Raw genomic sequence first — 20,140 nt, 5'->3', positions numbered from 1 at the left:
TTTCCCCATCTATAAATGAGGATTGAAAACAATGCCTGCTTGATAGTGTCGGCATGAAGAGTAAGAGTGAGTAAAGCACTTTTAACAGTGCCTGGGATATAGCAAGTGTTCGGCTATTATAATTTACTTTTATTCGATTTTAAAAATCTGGTTTCTAGACCATGCAGTGTATGAACCACACTTCTGTGATGTTAAGTTATATTAGAATTCTTGACCGTTCATGGGAGTATAGGAATAAGTTGAAGGGAACACTAACCTTACCTATACATTTATTAACTGGAAGACAAAATAATAATTGTTTTTTCAAATGGAGTTTATCCCTCTGGACATGTTTTGGAGCCGTTTGGAAAGGTCATGATTAAAGGGAGAATGATACTTAACATTCCTTAAAGTAAATCAACCACTTCCCATTTTCATTAACTTCCCTGTGGACTGTCTACAAAAGATAGAGAATGTTACTGAAATTAAATTACAGTAGGAATGTTTGGTTTTCATTACAGTGTATGCTGGAAAAAGTTGGAAATTGGAATTTTGATATCTTTCTATTTGATAGACTAACAAATGGTAAGTGAAGAATTTGACTTACTCAAGTTAATGTATTCTTGAGATTGCTGCACTGACGGTACAGCCGCTGGTGAGCTGCTGCTTTCATTTACTTAGGTTAGGAGCCCTCTGCTGGCAGAGGGAGCATTGTTGTGTTGCTTCTTTAGTGACTGACTTGTAAGCCTAGAGAATCAATCTAAAATTTTATTTTTTGATTATTACTCTTAGTAGTAATCAAAATTAACCACTGTCATCATCACTTGGGCGTCCCTTATTAATGCTACTGTTGTTAATAACCCAAGGCGAACATCACTATCTCATCGTTCTTTTTTCTTTTTTTTTGGTTTCTTTTGTACTGTAGTCACAGTGACATGCTCTGATCTTGTATTCCAGTTTTGATAGCCCCAGATATGTGGTAGATGAATGACCTTTTGAGAGATGGCTTTTCTTCTAGCTCTGGCTCCTAGGTTTTCCTTTCTCTGCTCACTTGAGAGATGGTGTGTCAGCAGCAGTGGTTCCTCCTGGCACTGGTTCTCCATGGCGGGGTCAGGTGGGGTGGGAAGAGCTCATGGCTTCTTGAGGGGGCGTATCAGAATCTACGGAAAGTATGAGTACTTTGAAAAAGACAGGTGATTCTTTTTTTTAGATGTTGGGGGTAGGAGTTTATTAATTAATTAATTTATTTTTGCTGTGTTGGGTCTTCGTTTCTGTGCGAGGGCTTTCTCTAGTTGTGGCAAGTGGGGGCCACTCTTCATCACAGTGCACAGGCCTCTCACTATCGCGGCCTCTCTTGTTGCGGAGCGCAGGCTCAGTAGTTGTGGCTCACGGGCCTAGTTGCTCCGCAGCATGTGGGATCCTCCCAGACCAGGGCTCGAACCCGTGTCCCCTGCATTAGCAGGCAGACTCTCAACCACTGCGCCACCAGGGAAGCCCCAAGACAGGTGATTCTGATCTGTTTACCTCTTTCTGAGTTTTGTTTTGCTTTGCGGGAAGGGTTCATTTTTCTTTATTCTGTTTGGGAATGGGAACAGAATTCCCTTTGAGAATCATTCTTTATTTAGTGTGAAATTTTTGGCATTAAAAAAAAAAACGTGGGCTTCCCTGGTGGCACAGTTGTTGAGAGTCCGCCTGCCGATGCAGGGGACACGGGTTCGTGCCCCGGTCCGGGAAGATCCCACATGCCGCGAAGCGGTTGGACCCGTGAGCCATGGGTGCTGAGCCTGCGCGTCCGGAGCCTGTGCTCCGCAGCGGGAGAGACCACAGCAGTGAGAGGCCCGCGTACCGCAAAAAAAAAAAAAAAAAAAAAAGGTGGTACCTGTTGTCCAACTAGACTTTGCCCCTTTCGCCTTAATATGTTTTAAATGAAGCAGAGTGGAAAGTTCACTGAGAGGAAGTCAGTTCTGTTGGTTGAGAATGAAATAAATATGTGATTCACTGCTATACTTTGAAATCACTTTTTTTTTCTTATTTTACTTTGGAATAAAGCTCCTTTCCTAAGAAAGCCAAATATGGGAAATGGACAAGCAAATAGAACTGTATGCATCTTGAGAACAGCATGGGTCTAGCTTTTTAGTGTCACTACGTCATTCGCTCTGAGCTATATGGCCAGGCATAGTGAGGATACCTTTGTGATCACCTTCAAGTTGTCTGTGGACTGCTGACCAAAAATAAACTGGAGTGACCCAGGCACAGGTGTAAAGACAGTAAAGTTCTCCTCAGTGGTGGAGCCTCCCTCCCGCTTCCCTGCCTTTTGTTTTTCCCCCTTTTCTGTTCCTACTCACCTCTCTTTTGCCCTCTGGTGACTAGTGTCTGTTCCTCTCCCTGCCCCCACTTGGGCCTGTCCACACAGAAAAGGCTCTAATATCATTTAGGGCCTATCGGAGGCTCTTAATATCAGCTGTCCTTCCTTGCAGCCATCCCCTTTTTGAAAATATAGGTGCCTCAGCTTCTTCTAGATCTGGGAAACTCCCCTTTCCTAATGCAACACAAATATTACTTTAGTCATTATCTCAAGATAAACATAGATAAGACAGTGCCGCCCTTAACACCTTCAAGGTCTAGCCTCACATAAACACTAAGAGCTCATAGCCTATTCTTAGTCTCCTGAGACACTTGTCACCCACTGAAATAGTTGATTGTTTTTCTCTAGATTTTATTTTTAAAAAGAACATACCTGCTAGTCAGGGGGCGTGGCGATAAAAGTGGAATGAGGGTGACGGTGCAGGATGGGCAGAAGTCATGGCCACTAGTCTACGTCAGTTAACTTAGCCCTTGGCTTTCCTTCAATCATCTCACTCCTTTTTTGTGGAGAAGGTGGCCGAATGGTTTCTTCTTGGAGTTGTTAGGGGTTAGTAGAAACGACCCATGGTTAGCCACCCACCTGTGCCTTTACAGATGGTGATATCTATGTTCAGTTCACTACAGTCACCCAAAAGTTACAGGAATTCTGTACGTGAAGAGATATTATCGGGAAACAAGTGGGCAGGAGAAAATCACTTTAACTTGCATTATTTAATTGGATCTGCTTTCCTTTCAAAGCTGCTTAGCCTGAAACGAATTCTGGATGATATACGTACATAGTATCCAAGTATATAGTTTTCCCTTCTTGCTGTCGATCCGGTGTGTTCTGTGTTTCTTCCTCTGGTGATTTCCCAAATGATGCTGTGAGGAGGGCAGGAAAGAAACCTCTGATTCCCAGCTTGTCCACTGCAAAGTGGGAAGTGGTTACTATCTGGTAGGATATATTTGATGTTGCCTTTGCAGGAATGAGTTAGGTTACATCAGATAGCAAGATAGGGCTTGTCTCCCCCAGAAGTCACCTGGCGCATGAGGACCCTCGTTGCCAGGCCTGTGTTATAGCCGTAGCCCAGTCCTGCCAGCTCCCAAGTATTGAAGAGAATCACATCCTAAAACCTGTTGAGAGCCGTAACACCTTAGGCAGGTCCATCCTTTCATATATCTTTATATCAAGGGTAACTTTTCTATAAGTACAGTTTTCTTTTCCAAGAAGGTGTTTCCATTCTCATATAAAATAACTGCTTCTATGCCTGTTTCTTGTTTAACGTATCAACTAAGCATCATCACTTGCTCTGAAATGTTTCGTTGACTTGTGTTCTTATTTACTGGTATTAAGTCAGTTGGTATCTTATAAACTGAAAGTGAGAAAAACCGTTGCATACAGTTTTTCATTTTGATATGGGCGGTACGCTTTGTTAGATTGGCTCCTGTCAGACTCCCCCAGGCTTCTTGGTGGAGGACATTAACATGCGTTTCTTACTGCCATTCGCCTGAATTCCAGACGAGGGTATCTTACCATTTGATTGCAGCTTTCTTAAAGCTTATTCTAGATCCTAGAAATTGGTAATTTATTTCATTAGGTTTGGGAAACAATTTGGGGAGAATCCTGCGATTACCTAAATACACAGAATGAATATACATTCTTTTTTTTTTAAATTGAGGCATAATTGACATAGACCATTACGTTAGCGTCAAACATGCAATGTAATGATCTGCCCTTTGTATGTACTGCAGAATCATTGCCGCAGGGGGTCTAGTTAACATCCGTCAGGGTACATGGTCACGGTTTCATCCATTATGATGAGAATGTTTGAGGCCCCTCTCGGCAGCGTTCAAATACCCACTGCGCCCATTGTGTCCCCTTGCCTCACCTCTGACAACCAGCCGCCGGTCTGTTCTCTGTATCTGTGAGCTCGAGATTTTGTTGTTTTTGTTTTAGATTCCACATATAAGTGAGATCATACAGCATTTGTCTTTCTCTGTCTGACTGACTTCACTTAGCACAGTTCCCTCAAACTCCATCTATGTTGTCACATATGGCAAGATTTCCGTCTTTCTTATGGCTGGGTAATATTCCACTGCACATACACCACGATTTCTTTATCTGTTTGTCCATCGATAGGCCCTTAGGTTGATTCCATGTCTTGGCTGTTGTAAATAGTGCTTCAGTGAAGATGGGGGTGCAGGTGTCTCTTTGAGATAGTGATTCCATCTCCTTCAGATATATACCAGCACGTGGGATTGCTGGATCATAAGGTAGTTCTACTTTAAATTTCTTGGGAAACCTCCATGGTTCTCCATAGTGGCTGCACCAGTTTACAGTCCCACCAACAGTGCACCAAGGGTTCCCTTTTCCTCACATCCTAGCTAACGCTTGTTATCTCTTGTCTTTTTGATAATAGCCATTCTGACAGGTGTGCGTTGATATCTCATTGTGGTTTTAATTTGCATTTGCCTGAGGATTAGTGATGCTGACCAGCTTTTCTTGTACCTGTTGGCCATTTGTATGTCTTCTTTGGAAAAATATCTATTCAGATTCTCTGCCCATTTTTTAAAACCAGATTGTTTTTTGAATATACATTCTGAAATATCTCTATATATGCCCTAAGAAAAGTTGGTTGTTACCGTGGTTATGACAGAAACATAGCTCACTTCTTCACAAGTGATTCTAGACCCCATGGGCTCATGTTTTTACCAGTAGAGTGTTACTAGGATTTGAGTGCATGTTTACATTTAACTCCTTAAAGGGAAAAGATTTGAAACGGTTTTCTCTTTCTGTGTGAAGGTGATGTGTCAGAGGGTTTTTAGGAAGACTCTCTCTTGGTTGCCACATCCTTCCCACTGTTGCTTATGCAAACCTTGTTCCAGTTAGTTGACTTTTTTCCTCATCTGTGGGCTTCTAAACAGTTGTTCAGGCAGTTTTGGATAATTAGTTTAGCCTGATAGTTCTTTGTAATTCTTCATAAATATTATTACTACAAATTTTCATTGTGGGACTTAGTTGGGTCTTTTATACATGTTTGTAAGAATCATAGATTTTTTTCGAGAATACCGGAATCATGTTTATATTATTGTTATTGTCTGAAAGCTGGCAGTAACTTATGAGCTCACACACCTTTAAAACCTACAGTCTGTTTAATTGTTAAATAACATAGCATATGCAGCCAAGGCATTTTGCTCTGAGACACCCCCGTTCAGAGCAGTGTGGTGGAGGGATGGTTATGAGGAGGTGAGTGCACATGTTTTAGGTGCTTTGGGAAATTGAATTAAACTTACTCAGTGTGGACAATTTTCAAAGTTTTCTATCAATTCTAATTATTTTGGTGTCTTAAAAAAAAAAACTTATCTACTCAAAAATGTTTATCTTCCAGTTGTTTGGTTTTGGAAAAATAAAACCAAAAAATCTTTTTTTCTTAGAATAGAAAGAACATGTGATATTTAAAGTTCTAAACTGGTAAAATTAAAATAAGTTGTAAATTTTAGATAGACAAAAAGTAGGACTTAATACTCTTTATGTTTTGTATTCAAACCTATATTTGGAAGTACAGTGCAGTTACATAAGCTTGTATTCCTGCTAATATCTCCTCTTCTTCCTTTTTAGGAAATAGTCTAGTAAGTTTAACCTTTCATTTATTTAGTCTTCATGGATTAATTGAGTACTTCCATTTAGATATGATGAAACTTCGTAGATTTTTAGGTAAGTGATCCTAACCCATTTAACAGTAATACGATTTGTACTGGTACTGGTTTAACTTGTCTCTCAATTATATCAGCTGTTGCTCTAAAACTAATCACCCCAAAGTTCGTGGCTTAAAGAAGACACACATTGATTTAGCCCCGAGTCTGCAGGGCTGTGGCGCGCTGCTTCTGGTCTGGCTGAGTTTGTTCGTGCCCCCGCCCTTGACACCCAGTGAGCTGCACTGCGGCGTCGTGGGCCTCAGCTGGGACACCGGGCCTGACCCGGCTCAGCTCTACATGATCTCCTGTTAAATTAAAAGGAGGCAGAGGAGTTTGGCACCATAATAGAGCCACTTTAAAAACAAAAAAGGAAAAAGATTATTTTCCAACAGGCCAAGCTTGTTCAGAGAGCAGTGGCCAGTTGGCAGGAGAGCACTGGCACATCCAGACCCCCGAGCCCAGCCCGGACACTGGCTCGCCTTGCTGTCCGCCGCATCCCGGTGGCCAGAGCCCGTCAGGTGGGGGGGGGGGGGCACACCTCTGGGTGGGGAAGCCGCGAAGGCCCAGTGCCGCTGGGGGCTGGGTCAGCTTTGCTGTCAGTCTCCCACATCAGCCCCGGCTTTCTCGCAAAGATGACACAGTTTCTGTCCTTTCCTAACTTTTTGAAGGCTAAAACCTTAAAAGATCCAGGTCCATTGCACTTGGGTCTCCTCTTTTTCTGATCCCAGAAACCTCCTGACAGTAAACTTCAAAGATTATTTTGAATATGTTTTCATGTGCAGAGTGATACTTAAGAGCACTCTGCTAGGGAAAAAATTAGAGTCTTTCACCGAATAAAGGAAAACGTTAGAAGAAAATTAGCATAGGATTCTTGTTTTTGTAACGAAGGTGATAACATTTTCTTTCCTCTTAATTAGCAAAACTAAGGTAAATTTATTACCTAAGACGTTGAGAAACTTCTAATGCATGTTCATTTACAAATTGTGTGCCTGCAAAACTCTACTAATATCTGTTATAAAACACATAAATAGATATTAACACGAGTATTTAGAAAACTATTTTAAAGGATGGGATCAAAGTACATACAGAATTCTAATGCTCTTTGCCTCTCACCAGTGAGTCCTAGCTCACCACCTTGGGGTTGGCTCACCATACCTGGAGATCACTGGATTGAGTGATGGGCTGTGAGGGCCACAGTGCGGGTTTGGTGGCAGTGGGGACGGCTCTACCCTCTCATCCTAGTCTACTTTTTCATGGTAGCATAATACAGACACTGAGCAGAGAAGGCAGGATTAACACATCATCCTTCCCTACTACTGAAAAACTAATTGCAGATCTGAAACTCACCTCACCGATGGAGTATCCCAAGGATCATGTTCCCATTCCCCAATATCTGTATTATTTTAGCCTCATAATGATTTTTGTCCTCTGATGAATTCCTAGTTCCTAGAACAGTATCTACTACAATGAGTATTTGTTGAATGAATTGTACAGTTTTCATTAAACTAAGAAACTCTTTTTAAATTAAAAAAAAAGTCAGAGGAGTGGGGCACAATGATAGATTGACATTTTAAAAGAGAAAAAAAGGAAAAAAAAATTTTTATAATTTCGACATGAATACCTTCATGCCATTTAAAGAGTTTCAAACAAGAGTCAAAGTGGTGTTGATGCCTTGGGTATACATGTGAGTTATGATAAGTGATTATCATCTCCCCGAATCAGAACAATTAGCTGATAGCCACATGAGAAGGGTAAGTGGAGAATGCATAATTGTTGCAATTTTTGTATTTGTACGTGCCTCCTGTTCGCAGTTAAATCTGAGGTCTTTTTTTTTTACTTTGATGCAGTTATGATCCAAGAAGATTACCACAGTCAAAACCCTTACCACAATGCAGTCCACGCTGCAGATGTCACTCAGGCCATGCACTGTTACCTAAAAGAACCTAAGGTAAGGTGTTGGCATTTACAGTCAGTGAAAGTCCTGAGAAAATGCCCTTGATTTAATTTCAGATACTTTTCCTTAAGTTAATGTTTTCATCAGACTTAAAATCAGAAGCCTCCTTCACAAGAATGAGATGTGGCTGGATCAGGTTTCCAGGCGTGGCTGTATTTGTAAGTTGACAGCTAGAGAGCTGGGGTGATTGTCGAGAATGAGGCTGGAGAAGCGTAAGTGAGGGTCAGGCTGTACGGCCCGGCCACACATGTCAAGTGACCTGGCGTTTACGCTGAGCTCCACGAGGGCAGGGATGACACTCGTCAGGTCCCGTGATGAATAGGAAGCTCCGGAAGGGAAGCAGGAGACTTTACAAAGCTGTCCTGGCTGTGGGGGGAGAATAACTCAGACAAGACCAGAAACACGCACGCTGCCCGTCAGGAACTGTTTCGATAGCCTTGGGGCAGGAGAGAGGCAGACGCTCGGTGAGATCTCTTGGGAATCAGAACATGGAGGATGTGGTGTCTGGATGCATCTAGGGGAGTGAAATAGGGAGAGGAGTCGGTGGAGACTGTCCCCGGCAGCTGAGTAGCAGGTGGGAGTCGCTGGGAGGGAGAGACTGTAGAAAGGGAGGGAGGGCTGGCAGAGATGATGAGCTCCATTGTGGGCATGTGCGGTTAAGTGTATTCGCGCCATATCCGAATGCAGGTGTCTAGTAGAGAGTTGGAGAGGAGTCTGAGCAGAGCAGAGAAATCAGAGTTGGGGACCACCAGCTGTAGATGGTAATGGAAGCCGTGTTTGCCCATGGGCATTTCCTGTTCCTGGAGGCTGTAAAGTTACATCTGCCACCCTTAGCCCTACTTCTAAACTCGCCTCCTCAGGGATCTTAGTTCGGCCGGATGTTGGGAGGGCAGGAGGCTGACTGAGCCAGTTGGTGCTAGTTGATGCCAACTCTGAGAATATAGCCATGTGGTTGCCAGTCTCCTGATTTTTCAAGAGATGTGGAGTATGTGAAAGTACCCCAATTTTTAAAGTATATTATGACTCAAAAAAAAATTAACTTTATTGTGGCATCATTTATATGCAGTAGTAAAATGCATACATTTTATGTGTGTAGTTTTGATAAATGAATACGCCCATGCACCCCAATTTTTTAATTAAAGTTTAAAACAAACATTGGGCCAAGCCTATAGTGTCTCTGTTGAACAGTCTTGTGGGAGAAATTGGTAAGTAATCACCATACAGCCAGGGAAGTGGAATGATGGAGCTAAGTGCCCCATGGGACACAGAGGAGATAAACCTAGTCCATGGGGCTGTGAAGGCCTCACCCGCTGGCTGGCCACGCCCAGCCCGAAGCCAGGGCTGCGGAGCACCGGCACCCAGCAGGACCAGAGGGGCAGAGAGTGCAGGAAGAACGTGGTGCAGACACTGTCTTACCCATGCAGCTCTGGCAGCACTAGTTTTAAACACTTTTTGCCTATGTAGCTCTGATCATTCTTATTTTAAACACTTTTCATCATTAACATACTCAGTGAACTCTTCAGTCAAAGCTTCAGTTAAGGATACCGATAAAATCACTAAGATTTAAAATACAGCAGTTCCCTCCTCCCTTATCATAGAGATAAGAAAATAGAAATGGAGTCACTCAGAGTTGACTGTACCTCTTTTACTTCCCGGGCCTTTACATGGCATCGCATTGTCGAGTGTGTTCATTCCTTTGTTCTGTCCGTTTTCCTGGCGCTAAGAATCCAGTGGTAAACAAGACAGGAAAGGTCCCTGGCCTTCAAAAAGTTGCCCTCCCAGTGGAGGGCAGGGGGGCGGTCTTTAAACAGATAAACAGAACTTTGACCTCTACTGTGGCTAAGTGCTGCTGTGAAGTCATTTACTAGGGTGATGCGCTGGGGAGTGACTGGGTGGCTGGCGAGAGCTCACAACTTCAGACAGACGGTCGGGAAGCATGTAAACCGAGAGGCAGTGTTTGAGAAGGAGACGGCCACGGAGAAGAATCCAGGTGCAGAGGGGACCGTGAAGAGAAAGCCATATATACAGTGTTCAGTGGGAAACCTGCTTCCATTCGTTTGTTTAAACACCAACTTTTATTTTATGGATTGGTGCTGTTGATTGGGTTTTTTTATTGTTGTTTATTTTTGGCTGCGTTGGGTCTTCATTGCTGCACGCAGGCTTTCTCTAGTTGAGGCGAGCAGGGGCTACTCTTCCTTGTGGTGCACAGGCCTCTCGTTAAAGTGGCTTCTCTTGTCGCGGAGCACGGGCTCTAGGCACGTGGGCTTTAGTAGTTGTGGCATGTGGGCTCAATAGTTGTGGCACACGGGCTCTAGAGCGCAGGCTCAGTAGTTGTGACGCACGGGCTTAGTTGCTCCACGGCATGTAGGGTCTTCCCGGACCAGGGCTCAAACCCGTGTCCCCTGCACGGGGGAATCCACATTGGCAGGTGGATTCTTAACCACTGCGCCACCAGGGAAGTCCTGCTTTCGGTTTTTATATCTTATGATTTATACGTAAGAGCTAATTCCCGGCTCTTCTAAGTCAAAAAAAAAAAACAGAAAGACAAAAATATTTGAAAACCAAGAAATTATTGAAAGTTCCTTTGCTGTGTACTTGTATCAGCTCTAACTTTAGTATTTATTTTTTATGTCCTCAAAGCTGAACCTCAGAATATAGATTATAATTTTGTTCCAGTTGAGCCTAACGGCACCTAATAGCAACAGTCAGAAATGGGGATGACATTTGTCTTTTTAAAAAAAATCTAGTTTTAAAAATTGCATTAATGTCATTGACTTCCTTGTCTTTGTTAGGAAACTCACCAAGTTTTTTTTCTGATGAAAGATTTTTGTAACAAGCAGAAATGTTGCATTTTTATTCAAAAATTTTTTTGCATGTGTGATTTGTTTTCAAACTTAGAACTTACTTTTCCTTCACAGAACTTTAACAGCCCAACTGCTGCTTCTCATGTTTCTATTTTTAATAGTTAACTCTTTAATCTGCCTGAGACTGTTTGATGTCATGTGTAAATCATACATTAATTTTTAACAATTCTGGATTATTGCATTCTCCCAGGCTGGTACACGTCTGTTCTTCTGCCAAAGTTATCATAAGAATATAACACTTCTGAATATTGCTTAACAAATCGCATGTTCATAATATATCCACAGCCACGCCTGCATTTTTATGTCAGGAGGGGATGTGGCTTTATATGCAGGGTGCTCCATGGAGTGCGCCTTCTGCTCATCTTGATTAGTAAGCAGCACTCTTTTTATTTATTTATTTTGGGCCACATTGGGTCTCCGCTGCTGCGCGCGGGCTTTCTCTAGTTGCAGCGAGCAGGGGCTGCTCTTCGTTGCGTTGCGCAGGCTTCTCATTGCGGTGGCTTCTCGTTGCGGAGCACGGGCTCTAGGCACGCAGGCTTCAGTAGTTGTGGCTCGTGGGCTCAGTAATTGTGGCTCACGGGCTCTAGAGCACAGGCTCAGTAGTTGTGGCGCACGGGGCTTAGTTGCTCCGCGACATGTGGGATCTTCCCGGACCAGGGCTCGAACCCGTGTCCCCTGCATCGGCAGGTGGATTTGTAACCACTGTGCCACCAGGGAAGTCCAAGCAGCACTTTTAAAATCTTTTATTTTTTTAAAATGCTTTTACCTATCCTAAAGAGGAAATAATTGTCTTCACCATCTTCTACCCATTCATGAGTTTCTCTATATACCATTTACAGGTAATACAAAAATAAATAATTTACATTCTCTGCCCTCAAACAGCTTACACTATTTTAGTGGATTCAGGCCCTCCGACAGTGGTTTTTTTCAGACCAAGATGAACTTGGCGCAGGGGATGGAAAAAAAAATCCATTCTGGCATAGAAAGAATATACTAGAATTTGAATCAAAAATACTTTTATCTCCTATTTTAAAACTTTTCGGTTTTCATCCGTGTTTTATCACGTGCAGTATGGGTTGGCTCTGTGTTGTAATCTGTAAGTAAGTATACCTATGTGGGTGGCCTATGCTCAGAATACTTTTCTGCTGTTAGGGCACAGGACCCTACACGTTTAGAGAGCATTGCCCCAGTGTAAAGCTAAACAGGCGCACGCTGCGCTCTGGCAGTGTGAGTGTGGCAGGATGTGGAATGTGCTGCGAGAACGCAGTCAGGCATTTGTGGGTGGGGGCTCGGCGAGGGCTGGGCTGCAGGCGGAGAACGGAGGTGGGCTGGGGAGGCGCTGGTGGAGCTGGGCTTGCCGGAAAGCGAGAGGCAGTTCATGAAAAGCAGGTGCGACACACTCCAGGTGAGTGTTTTTTGTCGTTGAAAACTTCAGTCAGGTAAATAAGCTTGTTTATTGTGATTATTTTATCAAGAATAATAAATGACTGTTGAGAGTAAAATTACAATGGCTAGTGTACAGGATGGCTTTTCCTGAGATGAACACACTGTGTATGCTGTTCTGAACTGTCCATCCATGGGGAGAGGATTTCATTACCAACTTGACAGAAACTTCCGCTCCGTGATTACTCAGTAGCTTCCTTCAGCATTTGGGACCTCAGAAGTAACCTTGGATTTGGATTCTTGATTGAAACCCAGTAACCCATTTATTGATAAACACACACGCTCAGTCATAGGTTTACAGTATTGTACACTTAAACATCTGTTAAAAGGGTAGATCTCACCTTAAGTGTTCTCACCATGATAAAAATGTTTTTAAGACCTCATAGGCCGTCTCTGACTACATTAACAGAAATACTCAAATCTCTGTTTGTTGTTTGAAAACTTTTATTTCTCAGAAAGGTGGTTTATACTTTAGCTGTCATCTTAATGATGCTAGTTTCCAATGAAGCTGCATCCACGAACTCCACGTGGGCAGGGACACCATTATACCACGCCTGCCGCCAGGGTCGTGAGGAGACCAGCCGCTGGCAGGCACTCCGTGGCCTGGATGAGCGGCCTGAGAAACATGGCGGGAGGAGACCGCCGACACTGTTGAGGCTACTTTAGAACAGCGACTGTAATGGCGCAGCGCGTGTTTCAAACATGTCTGTAATCAGTTATTCCTTGCCGCACTCCAGCTTGCCAATTCTGTAACTCCTTGGGACGTCTTGCTGAGCTTAATTGCAGCTGCCACTCATGATCTGGATCATCCAGGTGTTAATCAACCTTTCCTTATTAAAACTAACCATTACTTGGCAACTTTATACAAGGTTAGTGCAATTTTATCCTCAAAATTTAATATTCTTGCATTCTAGAAAATGTGTCATGTTTAAAGAAGTGAAAGGAGTAAATAAATTCTCCATGAATGTTCAGATTTTAATCAGATTAATATTACTTACAAATAATTCTTTATGTTCAGAAAAAGACTTACCCTTTACTCAGAGATGCCCTTTTCTTTTTGTAGAATACCTCAGTACTGGAAAATCACCACTGGAGATCTGCAGTGGGTTTATTGAGAGAATCCGGTTTATTCTCACATATGCCATTAGAAAGCAGGTAGGTTGGATTAAGACAAAATTAATTAGTTATGAACTGTAGAAATTAAGTTGCAAAAACAACCGTATAAAGTTTTAAAAATTATGTTGTTATATTCAGGTGTTCCACAATTTTCGGGTAAATTATCTTATTTTACAAATTTACATCAAAATTTTAATAATTTAAACCTGTTCTGAAATACAGTCAGTAGTAATTTTTTTTCAGTGAATTTTTATGAAGGAGCACTCATAGATACTATAAAATCCACTCCAAATACACAGTGGCTCAGTCATGGTTTACTGCTTATTTATGTAAATGGTATTACATATTTCCATTTTATGCTCTTTTGAATAAAACCGTAAGTTCTAGCTGTAAAGATAAATTGGATAGAAAGTAAACAATCTGTATAAGAAATAGGTTTATTAAAATCTGTTCCAGGAAGTTTTCAAAACCGATAAGATGTGAAAAGAATGCTTTGTATCCTCAACAGCATAGTCCTAGAGTCACTGCTAGAGTTATAGGATAAAATAATGAATTGAAAGAACAGAAAATGCTACATTTTTTTTAGAAAATATCATTTGATGTTGAGCAGGCCATTTGAAAGGCTAATAAAAAGCATTCATGTAAATGAGCCCAATATGATAATGATGGTGGTGGTCAACAAAATCTCATGTCATGGGTCCACAAACTGAAGCTTTTAATGGTGCCTCCCCAAGAGAAGGTGCACTTAGGAAAACCATGTCAGTGGATGTAAACCACCTACTTCTAGAAAAAAGGTGAGGCAGAAAAATACATGTGGGTATCAAGATTTAAGTTACTGTCATTGTTCTTTCCTTTCTCCCTTTCACAATTTAAAACAACTTCATAAAAAAACAAAAATGTTTTTGGTAATGTCCGTGAGAAAAAAGCTGGACTTTTTATTTTTTTAAATCTGTATTCATGGATACCATTTGGAGTTATGACAGTACTTCTGGTAAGTAAAATTGTTTCTTGTCACAGTACAAATATAAAAACTGCTTAAACCACACAGTGTTTGTATATATAAGTTCTCTTTTTCTTGACTAAGGCAGATTAAATTGTTTGCTTCATTATTCCCTTTCTATCATGTTTTGCATTTGATGATTAACCCTGTTGGATTCTCATATTTTAATACAAATAAAAACTGAAAATAAGGAATACTGCGTAATAGCATTCTTTTATGTTTGCTTAGGGTTTGTTTTATTTACTGTTCAATACTGTGAGCCTTTTATTTTTTTATTTTATATTTTTTTGAAGCAAGGAATACGACTTTATTCGGAAAGTCGGCAGACCAAGAAGATGGCGGACTAGGGTCTCCAAAAAACCATCTTTAGAGCCTTTTAATCTATTGACTGCTCTTTACTGATCATTATACAAAGATAATGTTTGTGATGGCCCATTGAAACAGAAGGAATTTTTTTAACATTTCTCTTATTTGACTTGAAACAGTTTCTTCTTAAATACCTTTATTGGAGTATAATTGCTTTACAATGGTGTGTTAGTTTCTGTTGTATAACAAAGTGAATCAGGTGTATGTATACATCTGTCCCCATATCCCCCCCTCTTGAGCCTCCCTCCCACCCTCCCTATCCCACCCCTCTAGGTGCACACAAAGCATGGAGCTGATCTCCCTGTGCTATGGGGCTGCTTCCCACTAGCTACCTATTTTACATTTGGTAGTGTATATATGTCCATGCCACTCTCTCACTTCGTCCCAGCTTCCCTTTCCCCAGCTGTGTCCTGAAGTCCGTTCTCTATGTCTGCGTCTTTATTCCTGCCCTGCCACTGGGTTCATCAGTACAGTTTTTTTAGATTCCATATGCATGCGTTAGCATACGGTATTTGTTTTTGAGGCGGTTTTTTAAATGATATAATGTATTTGTTATTTGTAGTAACATGTTACCTTTTCCCTTCCAGGAAATTTGGATAATTAATTCTTGAATTCGGCCCTGAAAGCATAGTTGAGTCTAAACTTTATTAAATTGGTGGAACTTCATCAGGTTCTAGTCAGACATCTTCAAACGTCTGCAGAAGTCAGTGGGAATGGGCTGTTCTTCCTCCATCTGACCCTCCTCCTGCCTCTCAGATCTCAGGCACCAAAAAAGAGTCCAAAGTTGTTCACTGCATCCCAGCCAATCTTACATAGACTTTCTTAGGCATATAATCCCACCTTTAGGCATTCTTTTTGGAGTGTTTGCATATTGGTATTTTCCTACCAACTCTCTTGGTTTTAGTGTTGATTATTTTAGTAGGTTTTTAAAATGCATTCTTTAAATCCATCTTTTTGGTAGGTTAAAAGTTGAATGGCAGTTAGAATATCTTAGGGCCCTGTAAAGCTTTCTGAGTATTAAGACTTAAGGAAAAAATAATCAAGAAGTAGCTATTCAGTTGAAAGACTTGTATTTCTCTTTATGTTTCTCTAATTCCAGACAACAGATGGAGGCTCAGATAGGCGCTCTGATACTGGCCACGGACATCAGCCGGCAGAACGAGTACCTGTCCTTGTTTAGGGCCCATCTGGACAAAGGCGACTTACGTCTGGAAGACATCAGGCATAGGCATTTGGTTTTACAGGTAAAATGAACTTGGAAAGATTCTATTTCTAGAGCAAATCACATGACTATTAGAATAAAAATGAAATATTCTCGTGTAGTCTTCTGAGTGGTTAAATCCTGAGGGAAAGCATTTCACTTTAATAAGTTCTCATATCTAAAAAATGAGAGAGAAGTGGCTGATTCCTTTGTAGCTTTCTGGTTAGTGCAGTCCTATGCCTGCCTCTCCGGAATTACCAAGCGTGTATAATTTGCTTAATAGGCTTTCAGTGTTTCTGCAAAAATGATTGTTACAACTAATACTATCGTAAAATCAGTATAAAGGATAACGAATTTCCTGTTGCAACGTTTTCTTTTTCTTTTCTGAGGTGTTCTTTTCCCCACTATTAGCATATATTAAGCTTAGTAAAATTGAAATTTTACCTTCTTCTTAAGACAACTTTCATATTTTGCTTTTGCTAGATGGCTTTGAAATGTGCAGATATTTGTAACCCATGTCGGACCTGGGAATTAAGCAAGCAGTGGAGTGAAAAAGTAACAGAGGAGTTCTTCCATCAAGGCAAGTTACAGTATTGAGTGGTAGTCTATTCAGTTCATTTTTAAGCATCATATGAATAAAATAACTCAGACAATTGCAGAGTCTAGCAGAAGGTGCCTGATAGTTTTAGTGACGATTCACAGTGGATGTACATATAACCAATAATGCACAAATTGAGCATCTGTTTTGAAAATCAGCAGTTCTCTTTTGAAATGATCTGATGTGTGTGTAGGCATTTATGAATTAGACGTGGAGCCGGCTGGAAGGTTTTCTGTACAGAAAGATTTTCCTGCCCTTGCTCCATCCTTGTCTTGTGTGGAGGGTGTGGCCATATGACCATGTAAGACATGTTTTGTGGTTTAAAGCCAGGAACCAAGGATCTTCGTTCCATGCACCTTCCTTTCAGAAATCTGGGTTTTAAATTAAAATGCTGACAGAATTACAGCCTCGGGATAACACCTAGTAGAAGTTTTCCACCCTCTGCATTTAAAATAGGATGTTGGCTTGGCAGCCTTTTCTATGTATGAATAACTTAAAGTTTAAAAAAGAGCTAATTTAGGGCTTCCCTGGTGGCGCAGTGGTTGAGAGTCCGCCTGCCGATGCAGGGGACAGGGGTTCGTGCCCCGGTCCGGGAAGATCCCACATGCTGCGGAGTGGCTGGGCCCGTGGGCCATGGCCGCTGAGCCTGCGCGTCCGGAGCCTGTGCTCCGCAACGGGAGAGGCCACAGCAGTGAGAGGCCTGCGTACCGCCAAAAAAAAATTTAAAAAAAGAGCTAATTTAGAAGGCATCCTCTCACGAGGATTGTGTTACATTATTCCTAAGGAATTTACAGGTAAGATGAAGACTTTCATTATATATTTAACCAATAGGTATATTCCGCATTAAGAATTCTTTTTTTCTTTTTTCCATTTCTAGGAGACATAGAGAAAAAGTATCATCTGGGTGTGAGTCCACTTTGTGATCGTCAGACCGAATCTATTGCCAACATCCAGATTGGTAACTATGCATACTTAGATATAACTGGTTTTTAAAATGCCACTGATTTTAAGTTTGCCAAGAAGAGAGGTACATCTGAAATATCAGTATTAAAATTATGCTTATTTCTAATTTTTAAATAATTTAAGAAATTTTATTCTGGTTTTTCCCTTTTTTTGGCTTTTATAAATTACTCTCATTTGATTTTAGTTCCTCAAAAGCAGAGCAGGTAGCAATAACTTTCTGTTCTGAACTGGAAAGAATGCATCATTTTCCCATGTGGGAGCCTCACTGGCGTCATTCTGGGACCGCTGGGCCTGACGGTCATGGGAAGACCGGCTTCCACGACTGCCGGCTTTTCTCTCACCGCTGCCTGCTGGTTGAAGCTAACTCTTCAGCACCTCACGCAGGCCCCTTGCAAGCTGGCCTCCAATTGTCTCTTCTGTCTTCTCCCCAACACCTTCCCCCTCGTTTACCTACAGCAACTCGGGACTCCCTGGGGCTCCCCAAATCCCTGGTGCTCCTTCACTCTGTGCCTCGCCAGGCCCCCCATCTGCCTCATAGCCTCCTCTTCCTTGAGGGTCCACCTCAGATGTCACCCCCAGAAGCCACCTTTCACTCTCTCCGGGCAGCCATCACCCCTCTTGGGGCGCTGGATGCCTGTCGTCACAGCTCCAGGTGCCAACCTGGCCTTTGGAGGGGTGTGTGTCCCCAGGGCCAGCGCTGCCCCTCGGGGCGGGCTCACTTGAGAACTGCTTGTTGAGTGGACTGTGGCGGTAAGAGAAAGCACGATGAAGGGGCTGTGATTCAAGAACGTGCAGCTTTTCGTAGACGAGCCGAGGGAAGATGGGCCAGGTTTGGGGTGCAGTGGGCGGATTGCCAAGTGGGGGTCACTCAGAAGGATATGGGGGGACGGGCGTAATTGTGGTGGCCGATACTGAGCGGGACCTCTCAGGACTCGGTTGACAATAGTGAAGTGTGTCCAGAAACTTCGGAGAGAGAAAGTTTCTAGAAATTCGGAAGGTAGCACAATACTGTGGCATTGCTAATACCCGGAAAAGCGGACTGTGCTGGAGGGTCAGAAATTCAGAAACAGAATTCTGACACTGTACAACAGTTGCAGAGGATCCTCGGGGGGAGGCAGTGGGTAGTAACGATCTGGCTGCAGAGGGAGCAGTAGAGATGCGGGAGAGTGAGGCCCAGGCCTGCGGGGACGCCGAGGCCCCCGGGAGCTGGGACTGGCCAGGAGCGCGGGAGAGGGAGGTGGGAGGGGAGGGGATGACGGGACAAGAAGCCTGTCTGCTCTGACCTGGTCCTCAAGGGCATAGCTTTCGGATGCGGAAGAGCCGCTGAAATATGGACGGAGGGGCCGAGTCGAAGAGCAGGGGTTGGCTCGTGCACTCACTCCAGCTTACTTCGCGCCTCAGCACATTACTCCCTTGATTCTTGAGAGAGGTTGCAAATGAGGTTTAAAAAACTGCAATTTTTAAAAGGGACAAGAAGCTAGATCCCTTAAGCCGTTCTTGTCGTTTCTGACCTTGTCAGCGTTGGGCAGCTGTGGACCCGGTTCCCCGGGGGGCAGGGATAAGGTAGAAGGCGGTGACAGTTGACGTGGGCTGACCCCTCAGGGCACCCTAGGACACAGGCACTGCTGGTGTTCTTTTCCGCATAGTTTGCCCAGTTTATACAGATAACAGGTATTGGTCTTTCTGACATCAAATTCTAGGTAAAACGGGGCTTGCAGAGGTCCTCTTCCTAGGGTAAGTCGGGACGATTAGAATGAACTCTGTGCTCAGCAGCAGTTACTCGGAGCCAGCATATGGTCAGCAGGTAGAAGCCGTGTTTAATTAACACGGTTTTCTTCTTTGGTAGGAACACTAGGTCCTGTCACATACCGGGTGAGGGTGAGGCATTGACACAGCGTCCTGTGGTATCTGAGGAGAAGGGATAGAGGCGCATGGGCTGGGACAGTTAAGGGGGTTCGCGGGTGGATGAGCAGCTCACGAGTAGCGTCCTGCCACCTGGCTGTGTCCGCGGCCCCGGCCCGTGCATTGTTATCAGGTACTTAAGACCTAAAAGAATCCTAGGTACCATAGAGCCAGAAGTGAGCGCTGATTTGTTGGATGTGAGAAGCAGGATGCAGCTCTCAACCAGTTGCGACAGTGGGAGAATCAAAGAAGATGGATTGCGTGAAACCTGCGGTAATAAGGTTCTGCATTTGGGTGCAACACTCCGGCTGCTCACGACCTGACGGTGGCACCTCACCTGGAAAAGACAGGGCTCTGGCGGCTGGCTCAGCCTGACCCGGGGCTGAGGGGGTGGCTTGGCTGCCAGAAGCCGCTCTGCTCTGACTGCAGTGATGCCGTTTTCCCGTGTCCTCTCTCTCCTCACCAGACGTAACTCGTGGAGAGCACATCTTGTCTGTTTGTCCACTGCTTATCCGTGGCCACCCCAGAGCAGTGCCTGGCATCTAGAAGGTTCTCAGTTAACATGTGTGGAGGGGATGGAAGAGATGAAAGAAAGAGATGGAGGACTTCCCTGGAGCCCTGGTCCGGGAAGATCCCACATGTCGCGGAGTGGCTGGGCCCGTGAGCCACAACTTCTGAAGCCCGCGTACCATAACTACTGAAGCCCGTGCAGCTA

At 43.2% G+C, this 20,140-nt stretch overlaps 1 protein-coding gene across 1 annotated transcript in view; it reads left to right on the top strand.

Moving 5' to 3' along the window:
* PDE7A (phosphodiesterase 7A) overlaps positions 1 to 20,140 on the top strand; it is a gene marked incomplete at its 5' end in the record, with an annotated part of 48,090 nt that overhangs the window by 25,025 nt on the left and 2,925 nt on the right. The window contains 8 exons of the mRNA XM_082859002.1: positions 501 to 564; positions 5,942 to 6,037; positions 7,866 to 7,966; positions 13,017 to 13,148; positions 13,343 to 13,434; positions 15,861 to 16,005; positions 16,446 to 16,542; positions 17,438 to 17,518. Of these exons, the coding sequence (XP_082715128.1) occupies positions 501 to 564; positions 5,942 to 6,037; positions 7,866 to 7,966; positions 13,017 to 13,148; positions 13,343 to 13,434; positions 15,861 to 16,005; positions 16,446 to 16,542; positions 17,438 to 17,518 (808 nt within the window). The remainder of the gene's footprint in view (positions 1 to 500; positions 565 to 5,941; positions 6,038 to 7,865; positions 7,967 to 13,016; positions 13,149 to 13,342; positions 13,435 to 15,860; positions 16,006 to 16,445; positions 16,543 to 17,437; positions 17,519 to 20,140) is intronic.

Source organism: Leucopleurus acutus (assembly GCF_964270905.1).
Source record: "Leucopleurus acutus genome assembly, chromosome: 17".
In the NCBI taxonomy this organism is placed as follows: domain Eukaryota; kingdom Metazoa; phylum Chordata; class Mammalia; order Artiodactyla; family Delphinidae; genus Leucopleurus; species Leucopleurus acutus.
This window is presented reverse-complemented; position numbering and strand designations above follow the sequence as displayed.